The sequence below is a fragment of the Cryptotermes secundus genome, unplaced genomic scaffold (genome assembly GCF_002891405.2).
Source record: "Cryptotermes secundus unplaced genomic scaffold, Csec_1.0 scaffold31, whole genome shotgun sequence".
Lineage (NCBI taxonomy): Eukaryota > Metazoa > Arthropoda > Insecta > Blattodea > Kalotermitidae > Cryptotermes > Cryptotermes secundus.
Window position 1 is genome coordinate 2,101,980 of NW_019743147.1, and position 17,909 is coordinate 2,119,888.

A 17,909-nucleotide genomic window follows, 5' to 3' on the forward strand; every position below is an offset into this window, starting at 1 on the left:
CACAGTGTTCTGCCTTAAATTGTGGCGTTTTTCTAAGAAATGGGTGCTATGTACTGTGCGAAAGCAATCGATTTTGCAGGCATAAACTTTTGTACATCCCTCTTCTAAGAATTCCAATTGAATAGCCAGCTCAGGGCAATATGATATTATAAACACCAGCACATATCAGTCTCTGGTGTTTATAGCTTCGGAGCAAAGAAAACACATCATTCATAACAGAAACAGCTCGCAATAGCCACAGGAACGTTGCTGCAAGACAGGCATATGTAACGACGACTTAGCGCTCTTAAACGCGTGTGTCATTAAATACAGTCCTCCTGACAACAGGCCAGTGAAAAATCTAACAATCTACAGCAAAACCATCAATTATTATGGGCGTTATAACATACGTGTGCAGCTGGACGAAACATACACGTCGAACCCCCCCAGACGATTTAAATCCCTGACGAAACATACACGACGAACCACGGCAACGGGTTAAAGTTTGTTCATACTGGGATATTAATTAATTGACTTTGATTAAGAAGAAGTCCAATAACATAGATAAAATTTTGAAAGTTAGAGAAGTCAGAGGGTTTTTAATGAACATTTTTACAATAATTCAAATGTAGAATTGAAATCAGTTTTATATAGAAATGAAACATGTTACAGAAACTGTTGAAATTGTCTGCCTCTTACTTGATGCATGATTGAGTATGTTGTTGCCAACGGTTTCAGTAATGTGCCATGCTCAGATGTACATTCAAGTCACAGAAGGACACTTCAGACAGTTTTTATGACACACTGACATTATAGAATCTGTCTCTTAGTGTATGTGTGTTTCATTGTCCAGGTGTGAAGCTGTCTCGTCGTGTCTTGAGCTGCTGCTGGGACTCAATGCTTTCGGTTCTCTCGGCTGGCCTAGGTGACCTCAGAGGTCAGCTGGGTGTCACATCTAGCTTGGCACTGTTGCTAGGGTCAGAAGTTGCTCGAGAGGAACATCGCAGGGCAAGGGAAAGTATTGTGGCGAGTCTTGAAGGTCTTCAGAAGGCTGCCCGCCTCAGCAATATTCTAGGTACAGTTCACTGAGGGGACCAAGTATTCATTTTGCTATTATTCCTTGGCCGTTTCTGGTAAATTTATTCTAGATTTTCATGGAGTTAAATATTTTCTGTTTAGTTTTTTGAGTTGGTAATTTAACGATGCTGTCAGTATTGAGTCCAATGCAGTCAGTGGCAGGGTGGTCATTGAATGTGGAGCAGTTGGTGGAATGAGAATTGACCTGGGGTGGGAGAAGTGCTTGGAGAAAACCTGTCCAACTGCCACTTTGTCCATCACAAATTCCATGTGACCTGACCTGTAATTGAACCCAGGCAACTGTGATGGGAAGCTGGCAACTAACTGCGTGAGCTCTTTGTAGTAGGGATGCAAAGGAGGATATAGGAAAGTCATGTAGCATGCATGGGAAAGCTGAGAATACTGAGGAAGTAAGGTGTGAGGATGTGGACTAGATTTAGTTTGGCTAATTTTTTTAAATATATTTTTTGAAGTTGGTTGATTATGGATGCTGTCAGTATCAAGGCAATGTAGTGCTGATGATAAGACAATTAATGAATGTGGAGCAGTACCAGCAACTAGTAGCAGTAAGAAATTTTATTTGGTAGTTATGTATTCTTAAGTGGCCTCCGTAGTCTAGGGGTAAGGTTCCCACCTCATGACTCAAGGTACGCGGGTTCAAACCCGGCGGAAAAATTCAGGGAACAAGTCCTCCAGGAGGGACTTTAAGCCGTGGGTCCCATGTCGTAGATTTACGGCATGTAAAAGATCCTCTAGGTCTCTAGGAGACCTCTGAGCAAAATTAGGCAACAGTTTCCCACCCAAGTAGTTTCCAATGCCTCTGGTAGATGGGGGAAATATCAGGTACCGACGGCCAACCTCATTGGCTGAACGGGGCTGATAGCACGCACCAGTAACGGTAAGGTATGGCGACAGTAGAAATTAAAGGGGGATGCACAATGGACCAATAACTGGTCTAAGTGCATGGGGAAACCCACCCCCTCTAATAATAATAATAGTACTACTACTACTACTACTACTAATAATAATAATAATAATAATATGTATTCTTATCTGTTACAACTTCTGGCTCAACTTCTTGTCACAAAACTTTCCTAGGTACTCCTTTATTGTAGTATCTCTAGAAGAACTTCCAAGGTCAGAATGTGATTATGTTCATGTTGGCAGGATTGCAGAATCGATGCGGTAGTGTGTTCTCCCTGCTTGCGGCAGCAGCCTGTCCAGATCACAGTACTGGTGGTAGAGGGGAGTCCCCTGGTAGACGCAGATTGGGACGACCTCGTGGCATGCTCAAGTTGCTGCAGAAACAACACAGGCTCCACACTTCGCATGCTCTCAGTATGGATGTCCTGTTGGGCCGAGGACTGGAGCTTGGTAGCCACAGCCCAGATTGTTGGACCCATGTGTTTAGGTTGGTTAGGATTCTGTACAGGAAACATAAGCTCCAAGTTAGTAATGTGATTGCCTGTAGAGCAGATGTTCAGAAATCCAATGAATTGACATTTAGTTTCTGTTCTTGATTATGAATTATTTGTTTCAGATGTTGTGTTTATGTTAGCAAATTGGAGCATGGCTTCTTTAGCCAGTCACAAAACAGGAATTTGGGTCCAAAACTGGCTATAAAGCAGTCAGCTTCAAACAGCGATAAAAATTTAAATATGGAAAGACCAAGTTTCTTAGCCCAGGATGATGAGGAGACCTGGTAAGTGGTTATTTAATGACACTGTGTGGGAGTTGAGGTGCTCTTGATAGTGGCCTTGAAGATTGCTGTTTTCTAGGATGTGAACAGTGTGCACTTTGGTAGATGATTACTAGTGTCTTGGAGAAATTTTGCTTCTTTCACCTTCACACTCTTTGCTATGAGGATGGATGCACCAAGCTGTTCTAAATTGTTGATGGCTGTTTACATGACTGTGTGGCATCACATATCAGAAAGCAGCACTCATAACACAGTCTCAGTGGCAAATGTTATATGGTGTTGGAATGGAATGGGAGAATGCTTATAAATGGTGGGAGAATACTGGTGTAGAAGGTCATCTTGACCTGTTCTAAACCTCTTCATTTCTAGTCCTGAATATGGTTTTGCATTTTGCCCAGGCATGAGGGCCCTCTGTGTGAGACTTGAATATAGTCATTTCTCAGCTGTAGTGTGGTCTTCCCTGTGAATATTAAGTAATTTCCACTTTATTTGAGCTTGGTTTTTCACTCCATCCTCACATATGGTCATGCTTTCTGGAAGTGTGAATTCTAGCACTGCACCCAGAGAACATGAAGTGGGTGAAGTTGAGAATATTGCATGGAATTCTACAGTTGAAATGTTGGTGTTAGTACGTATGAATAAAATAATTTGGCGATGATGTCTTGTCAGTATTTAAAAAAAAATTGGCAGTGAAAGGTTTATGATACTGTCTTAGGGACATACTAAGGGAAACTGAGGAAATAAATCTCCAGTCAGGTTAGCGTCTAACCTTCTTTGTCCATTGTTCTGTCTCTTTCACTTCCAGCTTGGAAAGACTGAAAGAAAAAATTATCATGTTCGTGTGATGCAAGTTTCACATACCTGGTTCTTATCATGTGACTAGGAATAAATGACATTCTAACCTTTAAAATTGTAAACGTTCAAGGTCTGAAAGCATTTTAGTGTGCTCTAGTGATACGAGCATCATGGTATTATATTCATTGTAGGAAACTTATTTGATGTAACTTTGTTGTCCTTAATGTTATGTTAATATTTTCAGTGTTGATGTGTACAGCTTCTTGGCAGCTCCCAGTGCGCCTGTGGCAAGTTCTGGAAACATCACAGATCTGATTCAGGAGAGCAATGCAGATATCACATCACAGGGGGTGTTGAGTTATCAGTATGCAGCTAGGGTGAGCTGTGTACTGTCACAGCAAGTTGATAGGTAAGTGAGGTTTGGTAAGGTTCCATGTGCCCCTTCTGCGTTGCTGTCAACTGTGTTCCTCTGATTAACCCTTTAAAGCCCAGTGGTTGCTATCATGGACTCTCTGCATTATGCCCACCAAGTGTATATGTCTGTTTGATATGATTCTCACAATAAACATTGATTATTTCTCTAAGCAGCATTAACTGGTTGATCTGCGGAGTGGAGATGTAGTATATTTTCTACGAGGTACAAACTGAATTTTTATATATTATTTAGAAGAATATCAGTCTTTAAAGGTGTAAGATATTAACCAGGGATGTTGCAGTTAATGAATTTGTGTGTTTCACTGATCAGTAATTTTGATTAGTTAGTGAATTAATCACCATTATTTTCAGTGCATGACCTTATTTTGGAAAGTTGATGGGATAGCTCAGTCAGTATAGCAGCAGGCTATGGGTTGGATGTCTGATGAATCAAGATTCTGTTTTTGGCAGAGGGAATAGATTTTTCTCTCCTCCACAGCATCTAGACAAGCTCTGGGGTCCACCGAGCCTCCTGTCCAGTGGGTACTGAGGGCTTTTCCCCTGGGGGTAAAGTGGCTGGAGGATGAAGCTGACCACACCTCCATCTGGCTGGAAAATTGAGTCAGGATAAGTTTGTGTCTTATCTGATGTTCAAACTGGGTACCTCTGGAATGCTCCTGAACTGATATTGTGTTTCATGCTACGCAATATGATAGTGACTGAACAGATTAGTGGTTACTGTGTTTAAATAAGATGAAGAATAAATTCAGGAAATGAATGTTACTGTTCAGTTCAACCATTGTTATCATTCTGCCTGTTTATAAATTTGCTNCGGCGAGACACTGGACTCTCTTCTCCGAATGCTGATCCGAGACTTTCTTCTCCGGAGGCTTGATCACGGCTGGCTTCTTAGCTGGCTCGATGAAGACTGAAGACTTCTCGTCGAAACTGGGCTTTTATAACCTTGGCCGCTGTTAGGCAATGAACCATCTGTTATAACCATGGAGACTCCTGTTAGAACTACAATGGAGCAATTGTTGTCTCCTCTGTAACGGTCTATTCTAGCGTTTCCATAGCAGTTACTCCTCTGGTTTGCCGACACGTTACAATATATATATATATAAAACATTAATTTATCCATTGTTTTGTATAGTTGTAAAATGTGGTTTCTTAGTTTGAGGGAAAAATGTATATATGTGAGTGTTTAAAGCAATTTGCTCAGGAGATTGTTGGTCCTAAAGCAGCATGAAGAATGTGGGCAATGTAGAATATTAAATGACTGGAAAGTTCATTGTTTTTACAGGTCACACATTCTGAGGATGGAAGGTAGATGAAACTGTAGCAGGCATTGGTATTAGATGTGTTGAACTTTGGATTCCAGTGAGTTTTTTTTAATATAATGGAGCTTTGGAATGAATTTACATGTTGGATACTGTCTTCTGGGATGTGGTGCCATGTAAATCTTGTGTGAACCGACGTTTCGGAGGAACATATCGACTCCATCTTCAGGGTAGGAAAATGTGCAAGTGAGGAACCAGCATGGGCAGGTGGCTGCAGAAGATAGAGGCGATACGTTCCTTTGAAACGTCGGTTCACACAAGATCTGCAGAGTGCCGCACCTCAGAAGAGGTCATTCCTCATAGTCACCACCATGAAAATCTTTAATCTTACAATTTACATGTTGATCAGGGAGAGCATTTGATTCTTCCACCTGAATCCACGCTCACAGTAGAACTGCACTACCAGATATACATTATTTTTGTTTTTTGTGTGGACTTCTTGAGGCCAAATCTGACAAATTCTTTGACCACTGTATGTATATTTGTGGCTGTTTAGGCTCTTTGATGATGCTGCGCTGAAGTTGAATCTGAAAGCCCAGACTAGTTTCCTAGCAGCACTGGTTGCAGCATCACAGGTGCAGTTGTTCTCTACACTTTCGCAGCATGCAGGATCTTCTGGTACTCCTGGATCAGGGAAGCTGTGGTGGCCACGACGAGCTCAGTCCCCCAGAGGCAGTACTGGATCTCTGTCAGGAGACTTCCAGTTGCTGCTGTTACATCGGGTTGGTGATGTGATGCTGAAAACTGTTCGCAGTGGTCGTCCTCTTATTCATGTGATGAGAGCTTGGTCAGTTGTTGGACCTCACCTCATGGAGGTAACGTGTAGCCGTTTCTGTTGACGTCACATACATGTGTGGGTACACTATTTTGTAAGAATTTAGGCTTTCACTAAGACTGACAAAAGTGGCCGCGCCATAGCTCAAGCGGTTAGTCGCTGGCTTCCCACCATGGTGGCCCGGGTTCGATCTCGGGTCTGGTCAAGTGGAATTTGTGGTGGACAAAGTGGTGGCAGGGCAGGTTTTCTCCGAGTACTTCGGTTTCCCCTGCCAATCTTCATTCCACCAATTGCTCCACAATCGCCCTCACCTATCACCTGGAGCTGGTACAATAGGCCAGAAGTGGCCGTAGTACAAGGGACTTAGTCCCAACCCACTAGCATTTAAAAAAAAAATTAGTCACTGGCTTCCCACTGCGGCGGCCAGTCTTCATTCTCTATCATCATAATCACCTGGGGCAGCCTACAGTAGGCCAGTCAGTGGCCGCCGTGCTGAGTGGACCCAGTTGCACTCCACCCCCACTAAGCAAATTAAAAAACATAAGACTGACAAAATATTCTTTTGCAATCAGTCACATAAGTTCAGTTCTAAATTGGCACTGTTAATTGCTTGAGGTGATTTTATCAGGTCACAGTCTTGTGGCACATTAAATATGTGTTTTGTGCATGTGCTTGCATTTGCACTTTCCTGTTCAAAAAATCCTTCCCCCCCCCCTCCAAAAAAAATTGATGTATCATCACTGCACCACAAATGCACATGCTTGTGAAGTAGTTCCCCAAGATCAGTTTTAATAAAATTCTCTCATCGGTTATCAGTCATGGTGTGCTGGTTAGTGTTTGTGCTGTGTATTTTTAAAGTATCTGGTGTGAAGCCTGCCTGAATGAAATTGATTGTGATTTTCATTTAACATTGTGTTGTGTTTGGGAGGCCTAGGTTCCCATCTCGGCCTGGAGACTGACTATCATGCCAGGTATTTTGTGGGTTTTCCCTCCATTTCTCCAGACAGATGGTGAGCTAGAACCTGAAAGTAGGCTGTGACAATTTCCAAATCCATTCCAGTTTGTAGTTTGCTAACTGTTCAGTTATTAACTCTAATACAAGTATAATCTTAGTTATTGAAAATTTGTTATATAAATCAAGATTAAATTAAAAAAACATAGTTTTCTGAAGTTCTTATAGGAAAGTTTCCCCTAAATCAGTCATTATTGTTTTCCCTGATAATTTTCTCAGATAATTTTAAGATCTTGTTATTTCCCATTCACTGCTATGTGACCTTTAAAACAGGTTAATGTGGCTATAGGTGCACATTAAGGAGGTATCTGGTTTGAATCATTGTTGAGTTACCAGCTGTTATGAATGAGGTTTTGTGGGTTTCCTTAGTCTTCCCAGGTAAATGTTGGGATTTTTTTTATTGCTAGTGGAGTGGGACTAAGTCCCCTGTACTGCGGCCACTTCTAGCCTATTGTACCAGCCCCAGATGATAGGTGAGGGTGATTGTAGAGCAGTTGGTGGAATGAAGGTTGGCAGGGGAAACCGAAGTACTTGGAGAAAACCTGCCCCAGCGCCACTTTGTCCACCACAAATCCCACTTGACCAGACCCAGGATTGAACCTGGGCCGTTGTGATGGGAAGCCAGCGATTAACCGCTTGAGCTATGGCATGGCCTAAGTGTTGGGATGGTACCTGAAGGTAGGACATGTTCTTTTCATTTCAGATCTTACCTACTCACGATTCTCAGAATACTTAATTATGCTGTCTCTACTGCAGAAAGGGGGCACGTGGTAGCATAGTTGGTTGAGGCACTATGCTACAAGCTGGAAAGTCATGGGTTCAAATCCCGGTGAGGTCATTGGATTTTCTTTCAATTGACCTAATTCTACCAGCAGCACTATGGCCCTGGGGTCAACTCAGCCTCTAACAGAAATTAGTACCAGGAATTAAATAAATTCCCTGGGGGAGTAGAGCGCGGTCAGTGTGTAAGGCTGACAACCTTACCGCCATCTTTGTGCTGATTGTCAAAATAATGTGGGACCCTCAATGTCTCACAACCTTATGGGCCTTCACGTCCTGTTACAGGGATAGCTTTACCTTTTTTACTTTACTGCTGCAGAAGTTACATGGCAGTGAAGGGGATGGAAGATGCTCATGAATCATAAGTAGGTAAGATCTGAAATGAAACAAACATACCCTATCATACCTACTCACGGTTCATGATCATGTTCGCATTCCCATCACTGCTGTGTAACTTCTGCAGTAGATACAGCATAATTAAGTATTCTGAGAATCAGTGAATCAGTAAATTAAGAAACCAAACCTACTTCCTGTCTATAGCTTTGTCTCTCTGTAAGCCCTTTTAATGATGTATTCTGAAAATTCTGTGTTCATGATCCTGATCTTGTTTTACAGGCGGCTTGCCACAAGGAGCGTGCAGTCTCGAAGAAGGCGGTGGCCTGTATTCATGATACAGTTACAGCGGTGCTAAATGAGCAGGCAGAGTTGCCCCACTTTCACTTCAATGAGGCATTGTTCAAACCATTTGAAAACCTGCTCTGCTTGGAACTATGTGATGTTGATGTACAGGACCAGGTTAGTTAATTGTGACATGAAAGTTTGGTGTATAAAGATCTCAAAATTCTGACTACTGATGATGCTGAACGACTACAGTAGCAGTAGGTAGGCGATATGTGCTGTGCCATTGCTCCAGTAGTTAGTTGCTGGCTTCTCACAGCCGAGACCTGGGTTCAACCCCAGGTCAGTTCATGTGGAATTTGTGGTGGACATAGTGGTGCTAGGGCTGGTTTTCTCCAAATACCTCTGTTACCTCTGCCGGTTGTCATCCAACCAAATGCTCCATTTCTTTTGTATATCTTCTGAGGCTGGTACAAAGGTCTGTTTGTCGTGTGTAAGTACCAAGGGACTCAGTTTCACTCCACCCTAAAAAAATGTAACAAATAAATAATAAATAAAATTAGAAGCCTGTAATGTGCTGTAGAGCCATCTTGTTCTGAAACTGAAATGGTGCTTATTTCATATCATAGCATTCATGATCATCTGTGTCTTATTCAGCAGCACGGTTGAAACAGCATGATTAAATAACTGAAAATAGGTAAGTCTTTACCCTTTCCTTTCAGATTATAAGCTGCATCTGCGAATTTGTTGAAGCAAATAGAACAGAAATTCGATCTGGCTGGCGGCCCTTATTTGGAGCACTGCGTGTTGTGAAGCTGTCAAGCAGTCATTCTCAAGATGAAACCAGCAGTAGCCATTTACATGCTTTACTGGATGTCTTTGAGGTGTTCCTAGATACAGACAATCTACTTGTGTTCTCCAATGCTGCTGTTGACTGTATCCTATGCTTGCTAAAGCATGTTCGTGGCCCCAGTAAGTTTAACCTGTTTACAACTTGTTGTAGAATTTACTAAGCATTTCTTAAAATCCAAATACAAAAGAAGTTTGGTTCAGTTTTTTATGGCAGTTGACCACAAAATTCTGTTTTTGGGTGCCTGGTATACTGCAGAAATTTGTTGGAGCATGTTTGTGACTGTAGTAACTGCTTAAAAAGGCCGCACCATAGCTCAAGCAGTTAGTCACTGGCTTCCCATCATGGCGACCCAGGTTTGATCCCGGGTCTGGTCAAGTGGGATTTGTGGTGGACAAGGTGGCGCTGGGGCAGGTTTTTTCGAGTACTTCTGTTTCCCGTGCAAATCTTCGTTCCACCAATTGCTCCACAATCACCCTCACCTATCATCTGGGGCTGGTACAATAGGCTAGAAATGGCCGCAGTACAAGGGACTTAGTCCCACCCCACTAGCATTAAAAAAAACATTGCTTAAAGGTTTGATAACTGTGAAGCATTATATCTGTTGTTATGTAATATTATGTTGTCCAGTAAAAGATAGCTGAAGCTTTAGAGAGACATAATATCACCTCCATCTTCGGGGCTGAAGAGCAAGCTAAGCAAGAAGCCAACAAGAATCAGGTACAAAGCAGACCCTGAAGGTAGGGGCAGTATGTTCCTCTGCAGTGGTGGAAAACTTCTACCAGGCTACACAGTAGTATATTGATGGTAGCACTGTACACAGAATATATAACAATGACATCCTACAGGCGAACTTGAAGATGTGCCTCCTGGCGGCAGTGAACCCTCTGGCTGTGACGGCTCTGATTCAGACCCATCACTGGAACTGTGCATAGCCGCGCTGAAGTTCCTCACTCGCTGTTCTGGTATCCTTGCTTCTATGTACAGCATGCCAGCCTGTCCCATGTTTCACACAGCTCATAGGTAAGTGCTAATCTCTTTGATATGTCAGTACTGATAGCTTCTTAGCCTTCATTTTCTCCATAGCACATGACATGAACAATTTTTAATTGCTGTAATCCTGTTCTTTGTTTTCATGGATTTTTTTTTCTAGGAGTGCTTGCTGTAAATTCCTAACAGTGCAATAATGCATCTTGATACATGCAATTCTCTCACATAGTTGGTGAATTTCAAATGACAAGTACAGAACTTTCTTTTTTTTTGTAATGAAATATGGGCAATTTGACATGGACAATTGGACATGTAGCTTGGATGGGGAGACGAGGAATATACGCATATAGAGAGTTTTAGTTGGAAAACCTATTTAAAAACAGTCACTTTGAAGAGTAAAGTGAGATAGAGGACACTGTTGAGGTGGATGGAAGATGGGTTCTGAGGATTCGAGATGAATGTAGCTAGGTTAGTAATGTGTCCAGTGGTACACTGTATTATTATCATTCATAATCAAATAGAAGACAGTTCATGTAGTTGAATGTAGAGTTTTGGTAACTGCAGTAAAAATAGTTACTATAGGATTCTGACGATGGTGTATAACACACAGAGATATTGGATTTTCAGACTTTATCCATCGTCCTGGTTTTTAACGCTTTGCGGACCGGCAATTTAAATATTTAAATCACCGTGCGGACCGGCATTTTTATACCTACTACCCTAACTTATGCACTGTTCACTTTAAAAATTAATATGAAATCTCGTAATTAATTTTATGAACTAAAATTTTTTTGAGAACACTTACCAATGCTTCTAGAAGTGCTTGAGGGTGTGATATTTCTCGAAACATTCCCCTCTGTGAAGTGGCATTACACAAAACTTGCAAATATAGGCAGTCCTACTCCTTTTCTTGTGAATTGCGCAAACACAGCTTTGCCTAGAAGGCTGCTTCCCCTTGAAATGTTCACTCTTCACAATTTTCGCGAGGGTATGTTTCTGCATATCATCCGAGAGTCGCCCAGGAGGGTCAAAATGAGGCCTGTGTGGGGTGGGAGTAGACGGCCCCGGTCGTACTAAGACTGTCTGCCGCCGGTTCTGCTGCCACCGTGTGGTCTGTAGCCCAGGCTTTTGCCACATTCAGCAGAAATGCCTTGTATTTCAATTTTGAATGAGGGTTTAGATTTTTGAAAACCAAAAATGAATTGAAAATGGCACAATTTATAAGCCACAAGGCAACTTTCTTTGTCCAATTTACTCTTTTCCGAGGAAGAGAATAATAGGACAAGTACTGATTGGCTCTATCAACTCCCTTCATGAACATGTTATACTTGGAAATACAAACAGGCTTCTTTACCTGTCCATGTCTCCTTTGAACATCAACCATGCTCGAATTGTGAATTGTGGAAATCATATTCACAACACGAGTATCCACATCTCCAAAAAACAGTTCCGCTACTTCAGACACTGGCGTTGGGTCTGATGGAATTTGCTTCACCCCTGGATTTCCAGTAAACTGTCCCAAACAGGCGTTTTATCTACTTTTCCCCATGTGGCTCTCCCCGCAATGTTGCTACCCGCACATTCGTTGGAGCTACGGTCACTTTCACTTTCACTGCATGTGGTCACAATTTGTTGTTCGCCCCTGCCACACTCACTATCAGATTGTGAGTCGCTATCACTAGCAGACTCACAAGGGATGTCAGATAGCTCATCGGAGAAAAAGTCAGATATTTCTTGTTCTCCAAGAAATCGCTTCGGTGTCAACCGCTTTGGTCTTTGATCCATATTGAACTACTGACTGACAGCTTGCTACGTAAAGCTTGAAGAAATAAAGGAATTTATTTTCCTTTGCAGGGGCATAGAGTTAACAGCGAGGTCTAGTAACTGATTGGTCAGCAGACATTCCAGAGCCTTATAACGCAACTGCAAGCAGCTACGTGCTAGCTAGGTGGGGCCAGAGAGAGGTATAGTGTGTTGCAACTTATCGTGTTTTAAAAGCCTGTTAACACGCCAACGGTCTGCCATGTTTAAAAGCGAAAAACCTTTTAAACGGTGCGCGGTCCGCAAAGTGTTAAGATAACTAAGAAAAACACAACATTTTGGAAACTGGATCTGTTTCCGTCCTCAGGTGAGAGACCTGAATCCAATATCTCTGTGCAGTAAAAATGTTAACATTTTTATCCTCACATGCATTTTGAAAGTTTTAGCTAATGATATGATATAGTGACCCTGACATTTATTAGGGTGTAATTACCGTTCGAAGTACCAGGACAGTATAAGAACGTGGGGAAATGGCAGGAAGCATATTGTTTTGTCTATGAATGAACTGTGGTTTTGTCTGCTGATGGGATTTCTGAATTGCCCTAAACCTAGAGTATGTCATATTTGTAGAATTAATTAAGTTTTCAACCATAATTACTTATTAGCTTTTGTAAGCACAATGTCTTACATGAGTTGATTTTTTGACTTTGTTATTTCAGGATTCAGCTGAATAACTGCCCGCAGCAAGTGGATGCCGTGCTGCCAAACATGGAAGTGGTTCGATTTGATGGCGATGACGAGGACTTTGAGACAAATGATGTAATGTATAGACCATTGTGGCCTTTGCCAACTGATATGTATTCATTGGATGCCTTGGACCAGCCCAGTGGTGTCTTACGTGTGTGGTTCTTGTTGTTGGAGGGATTGGCTAGTGCTACTGTGACGTGTCCTCACAAGTTCCAACCCCACACTCTCGACACGCTGTTTCAGCTCCTTAGAGATCTCATACATGTGCCAGGTTGGTAATAATGACTTCAAACTATAGTAAACACTCGGTAATCCAGTTATGGTCAATCCAGATGTCAGATAGAAGAAGAAAAAAAAATTCAATTCACAGTTGAGTACATACTTTGAAAAAGACACATGGGATTTATGAGCAAGAGGACTTTCAGGCTGTGTTGAGGGCAGCTGGAGAGACTGAAACCACACAAGACAATATCCAAGATTGGCTTTAGCTGGATGACTGAGACACTGGATTTCAGCTTTTGACAGAGGAAGAAATTGCTACAGTGACATTTTTTTCCTTTATTTTCAGCAGCACTACCAATATTATTAATTTTTTCATGTATTTGTTTTCTAAGTTTTTTTGTCTTAAAGGGCTGTCTTTTGCCTCACTAATCAGAATATCGCTTAAGCCGGATGATCTCCCCCTCCCCAATTACTCTGAATTAGCAAGGGTTTACTGTACAGTGAAATCCTGATGTAGTGTTGTCACGTTTAGTGAAATCCTGTATTTAATGGATGTTTTTTCTAGTCTTAATCAAAGCCCAGCGTAAACAGTGTATGATTTTCCAATTTTAGTGAATTTTGACCTTCCAGTGCTTGTTCTTGGTTTAGTGTGACATGTCAGTATTAATATTTTCTCTTGCTGGGAATTGTTACACACAACCATAATGTCTGGTGAGTAATGTCACATATTTAACATGCACAGAAGCCTCACAACTTGTGGCATCACAGTACCTTTGATTCTTGACTAAGGGTTCTTTCATTGTTGATTTCATATGTCATTAATTATTTTAGAAATTAGTTTGAAGTTACTGATTGCATAATTGTGTTTGTTTGTACAGAAACAGTTTCTTATTCTGCTTAACCTATCTTTAGTAAAAATCTTGATTTAGTGTAAGAAAAGCCATTCCTTGAGGTAAAGTTAAAAGGTTAAGTTGTCCATGTGCGTAATTAATTAAATTAATTAACCCCCCCTCCCCCAGTATCCACTAAATAGGCTGGATGGGCCTTGGAGGCGGTCTGGACAATTTGGAGATTCATTAACCCTTTAAAAACTGAATCTCTTCTAAATCGTATACAAAAATTCAATTCATACCTCACAGGAAGCACATTATGTCTTTGCTACAAAGACAGCCGGTTAATGCGCTTTATGGAAACAGTGGTTTTTTATTATGAGAATCATAGGAAATGTTTAAATACTCTGTATGGGAAGAATGCAGAGTTCTGCTACGTTAAAGCAGGTGGTACGTATAGTAACCACTGGGCTTTAAAATTGTCAAATAAGGATTTCACTGTAATGTCCTATGTTTAGCAGTTATGAAATAATGTTAGTAGGTGATAGAAAAATTTTGACATATTCAGACCTGCATGGTAATTCTCTCTCTCCAGCCTGGCCTTCTCTGTACTTTACAGTTAATGCTTTCATAATGACACCAGGTCTGATTGTGTTACATTATTCTTCAATTTATTCCCCAGTTTTTGAAGCAGCTTCATTCCATGAGGTTTTTCCATTAATATTGTATATGCATTTGTTCCTTTAACACACAATTTTAAACATTAATATGTCTGATTGAAGTAAGTTAATGCTTGTGTTATCAGGTCCGGAGTTTGCCTTATACTGCGTCAACCACCTGTTGCTGCCTATGGTACAAAACTGGCTACGCAAAACTAGCCGCATCTTCCGTGGTTGGGACAACTTTGCGCCCAACTTTAAGCAGTGCTGTGGTCTCACTACCGACCTTGTAGTAGACTTTCTCACCCAGTTGCAGCAAGGTGAGGCTGCAGTTTGGTTTTACAGATTAAAAGTCTCTGGTTAAATTATAACGCAGAATATGTAGAAATACAGACATTTACAGTTCTGTGAAATATATACTGTTCTTTATTCAGTTAATTTTATTGTTGTGAAATTCAGTTTTATTAGATTCCTGTGGGGCATGTAGTAGTGTAGTAGTAGTGTAGTTGGTTGAGGCACTATGCTACAAGCCAGAAGGTCCCAGGTTTGATTCCTGATGAGATCATTGGATTTTTCAATTTACCTAATCCTTTCAGCTGGACTATGGCCATGGGGTTGACTCAACCTCTTAACAGAAATGAGTATCAGGAATCTTTCTGGGGGTTAAAGGGAGGCTGGCACATAAGGCTGACAACCTCACAGCCATCTGTTAGCTGATTGTTTAGAAAATATGGGACCTTGATGTCTCACAACCCTGTGGGCCTCCATGGCCCGTTACATGGATAACTTTATCTTTTACCTAGATTCCTGTAGGCTTATTTAGAATAGGTGTATGATTTCAGTGCCCCATAAAATGTTCTTTGCTGTGAGTCCAGCCATGTGCCAGGTCAGAATTGTAGCCCCAATTGGGGACCCAGGTTGTGATAACATGCTCATTGTTATGGTGTGCTGAACTCCTCAGGAAGGATTCGCATAGTGGGGGGTGGAGTCCGGTTGGGTCTGCTCGGCACAGCGGCCACTGCTTGGCCTATTGTACCTGCCCCAGGTGATTATGATGATGGAGAATTTGGTGGAATGAAGATTGGCAGGGGAAACCGAAGTACTCAGAGAAAACCTACCCCAGTGCCACTTTGTCCACCACAAATCCCAGTTGACCAGACCCGGGATCGAACCCGGGTCGCCGCGGAGGGAAGCCAGTGACTAACCGCTTGAGCTATGGCGAGGCCTTCTCAGGAAGGATACATGCAATAATTGCTGTAAGAAGAGTAGGGACACTTAAAAAATCTCCTACAGAAACACTTTGGGCTCTGCAGTTAGAAACATACATTTGATCGTCTGAACTAGAGAGGCTTGTTTTTGTATTATTATTCCAATAAACCCTGTGGTGTCACATCTGAACACCATAATCTTGATACCCACTGCTATGAGAACTTCAAATCAGGCTTGTAATTTATGGCGTTCCCCCAGAGTAAGAGATCATGTTTCACACAACTACAGAACTACTAGAAAAACAATTTTTTCTCCCAGAATCCAAGCTCTGACAGAGGTGAAGGTTTGTGTAAAGAATGTAGTGCATCAATATGTGACTGGGGTTGAATGTAGAACATTCCAAATAAGAATCATGTGTTTTCAGGCGCAAAATCTCCCAGCATGCCTCAGGCCACACTGATGTTGAAACAGCTGATGTTAGTAATGGTGGAGTGTGTTGTGCAGCCAACAGAAAGCATTGCAAGGCTGGGCTGTGCTTGTATAAGGTAAACTGATCCATGTTTGCTAGTGTTCAATAAGGGGAGTAATGGTGTTGCTTTGCATGAATTTGTAATTTGTAACACATTCAGACACGAGGTTGGACATTTGCAATGTCATTTATGTGGCATTCAGTAGAGAACCGTTTAGGTAGCAGGTAAAAAGATGCCTTGCTGAATTATAATTGTTTTAGAGACTGTTGAAAGTATGTAGAATTTGCTGTTCTCACAGCAGTGGTTATAAAGAGTTCTCTCTTCAGGGATATAATACATGAAGCAAGAAACCGGCTTGAAGCAGGTAGCAAACGAAGCTTGGCTTATTCTTCGATTCTGAAGATGGAGGCGATATGTTCTTTGGAAACCTTGGTTGATTTTCAACGGAGTACACAATTATATCTCAAATGATAGATCTCTTGTTAAAAGTTTGGTTGCAGAAACATCTCTCTTGAAATTTTCAGCTGTGTCTGAATTTGTTAGCAGATTTAGGCTGGTGCCACATGAGCGCACAAAATGCGTCCGTTGTAATGAACGTCGTGACGTCTGTTGTAGAAATAAACAAAAGAGGCGAATGCTATGCTTTCTTCTGGCTCTATTGCAGACAAAAAACTATGCACCGCATTCTGCAACTGTGTGGTGTTGTCAGCAACGTCCGTCATAAAGTACGTTTGTTAGAACGGACACATTTTGTGTGCTCGTGTGGCCCCAGCCTTAGTTGTAGTATTGTACTTTTGTGAATAATATGTGCACTCCTTTTATTCTGATGCCTGTGATCTGTTCACTGCTGTACAACAAATGTTTAGTATGGCTTTTTATCCTGAAGTGGACAAAATTCATATTGCTACAAGTTATTTCCCTAAAATACTTTGTAATGGTATTCTTGCTCTTACAAATGGCCATTTTCTGTATTGTTTCATTGTCAGCGTGTTCTCATTATGGCTGACAACAAACACTCACATTGGTTCGCTGTCCTGGGGTGGACCACCCTGATTCACATTGGCACATCTTATTTCCTGAAATTTAGTATCAGCTTTAAAAGTGCAAATTTTCTCTGATGTTTTGCTGTCTGATTTTTTTGTATGTGTTACTGCTTGTTTCTCCTCACCAAGTCTACATGTTCAACCTGTTGTATCCTTACTGTTTACTGTTGCTAGAAGAAAGAATAGTGGAAATTCTGACATTTCTTGTTATGTCACCTTCTCTTCTCCTTTGTTTCATTTGTGTTAAATCCACACATTTTCTTTAACACCCTTAATAAAATTATGGCATATTCCTCTTTTCCTCCTGTAGTCGCTGGATTTAGAAAGTTTCTCAAGACAGGTTGCACAAGTCAGGACGACTGGAAGTCATCCATCTAGCAGTGTATGCATGGTTGTGACTGCTTGCTGCAGGTGTAAATGCTGATCACAATAGCTGTGTGTCTAAGACATGTACTCTCTTCTACCACTTGAATGCTGGGATTGTGGGTTCAGATCTCACTCAGGACTTAGATGTATGTTTACAGTTTTTCTGTGTTTGTGTTGTCGTGTCCAGGCAGAGACCTTGTGACTGACCAACCTTCCCATCCAGTTTGAATTTCTTGTATACTTGATTTTTTTGCTTCTTTAGTTTTGTTTATT

The 17,909-nt window shown here is 41.4% G+C and overlaps 1 protein-coding gene across 1 annotated transcript in view; it reads left to right on the forward strand.

Annotated features, from left to right (window-relative positions):
* The window catches only part of LOC111873713 (brefeldin A-inhibited guanine nucleotide-exchange protein 3), an 81,573-nt gene that overhangs the window by 28,511 nt on the left and 35,153 nt on the right, over positions 1-17,909 (forward strand). The window contains exons 16-26 of the mRNA XM_023868647.2: positions 833-1,054; positions 2,224-2,467; positions 2,597-2,758; positions 3,795-3,959; positions 5,801-6,119; positions 8,487-8,666; positions 9,212-9,461; positions 10,188-10,362; positions 12,810-13,108; positions 14,695-14,868; positions 16,182-16,302. Of these exons, the coding sequence (XP_023724415.1) occupies positions 833-1,054; positions 2,224-2,467; positions 2,597-2,758; positions 3,795-3,959; positions 5,801-6,119; positions 8,487-8,666; positions 9,212-9,461; positions 10,188-10,362; positions 12,810-13,108; positions 14,695-14,868; positions 16,182-16,302 (2,311 nt within the window). The remainder of the gene's footprint in view (positions 1-832; positions 1,055-2,223; positions 2,468-2,596; positions 2,759-3,794; positions 3,960-5,800; positions 6,120-8,486; positions 8,667-9,211; positions 9,462-10,187; positions 10,363-12,809; positions 13,109-14,694; positions 14,869-16,181; positions 16,303-17,909) is intronic.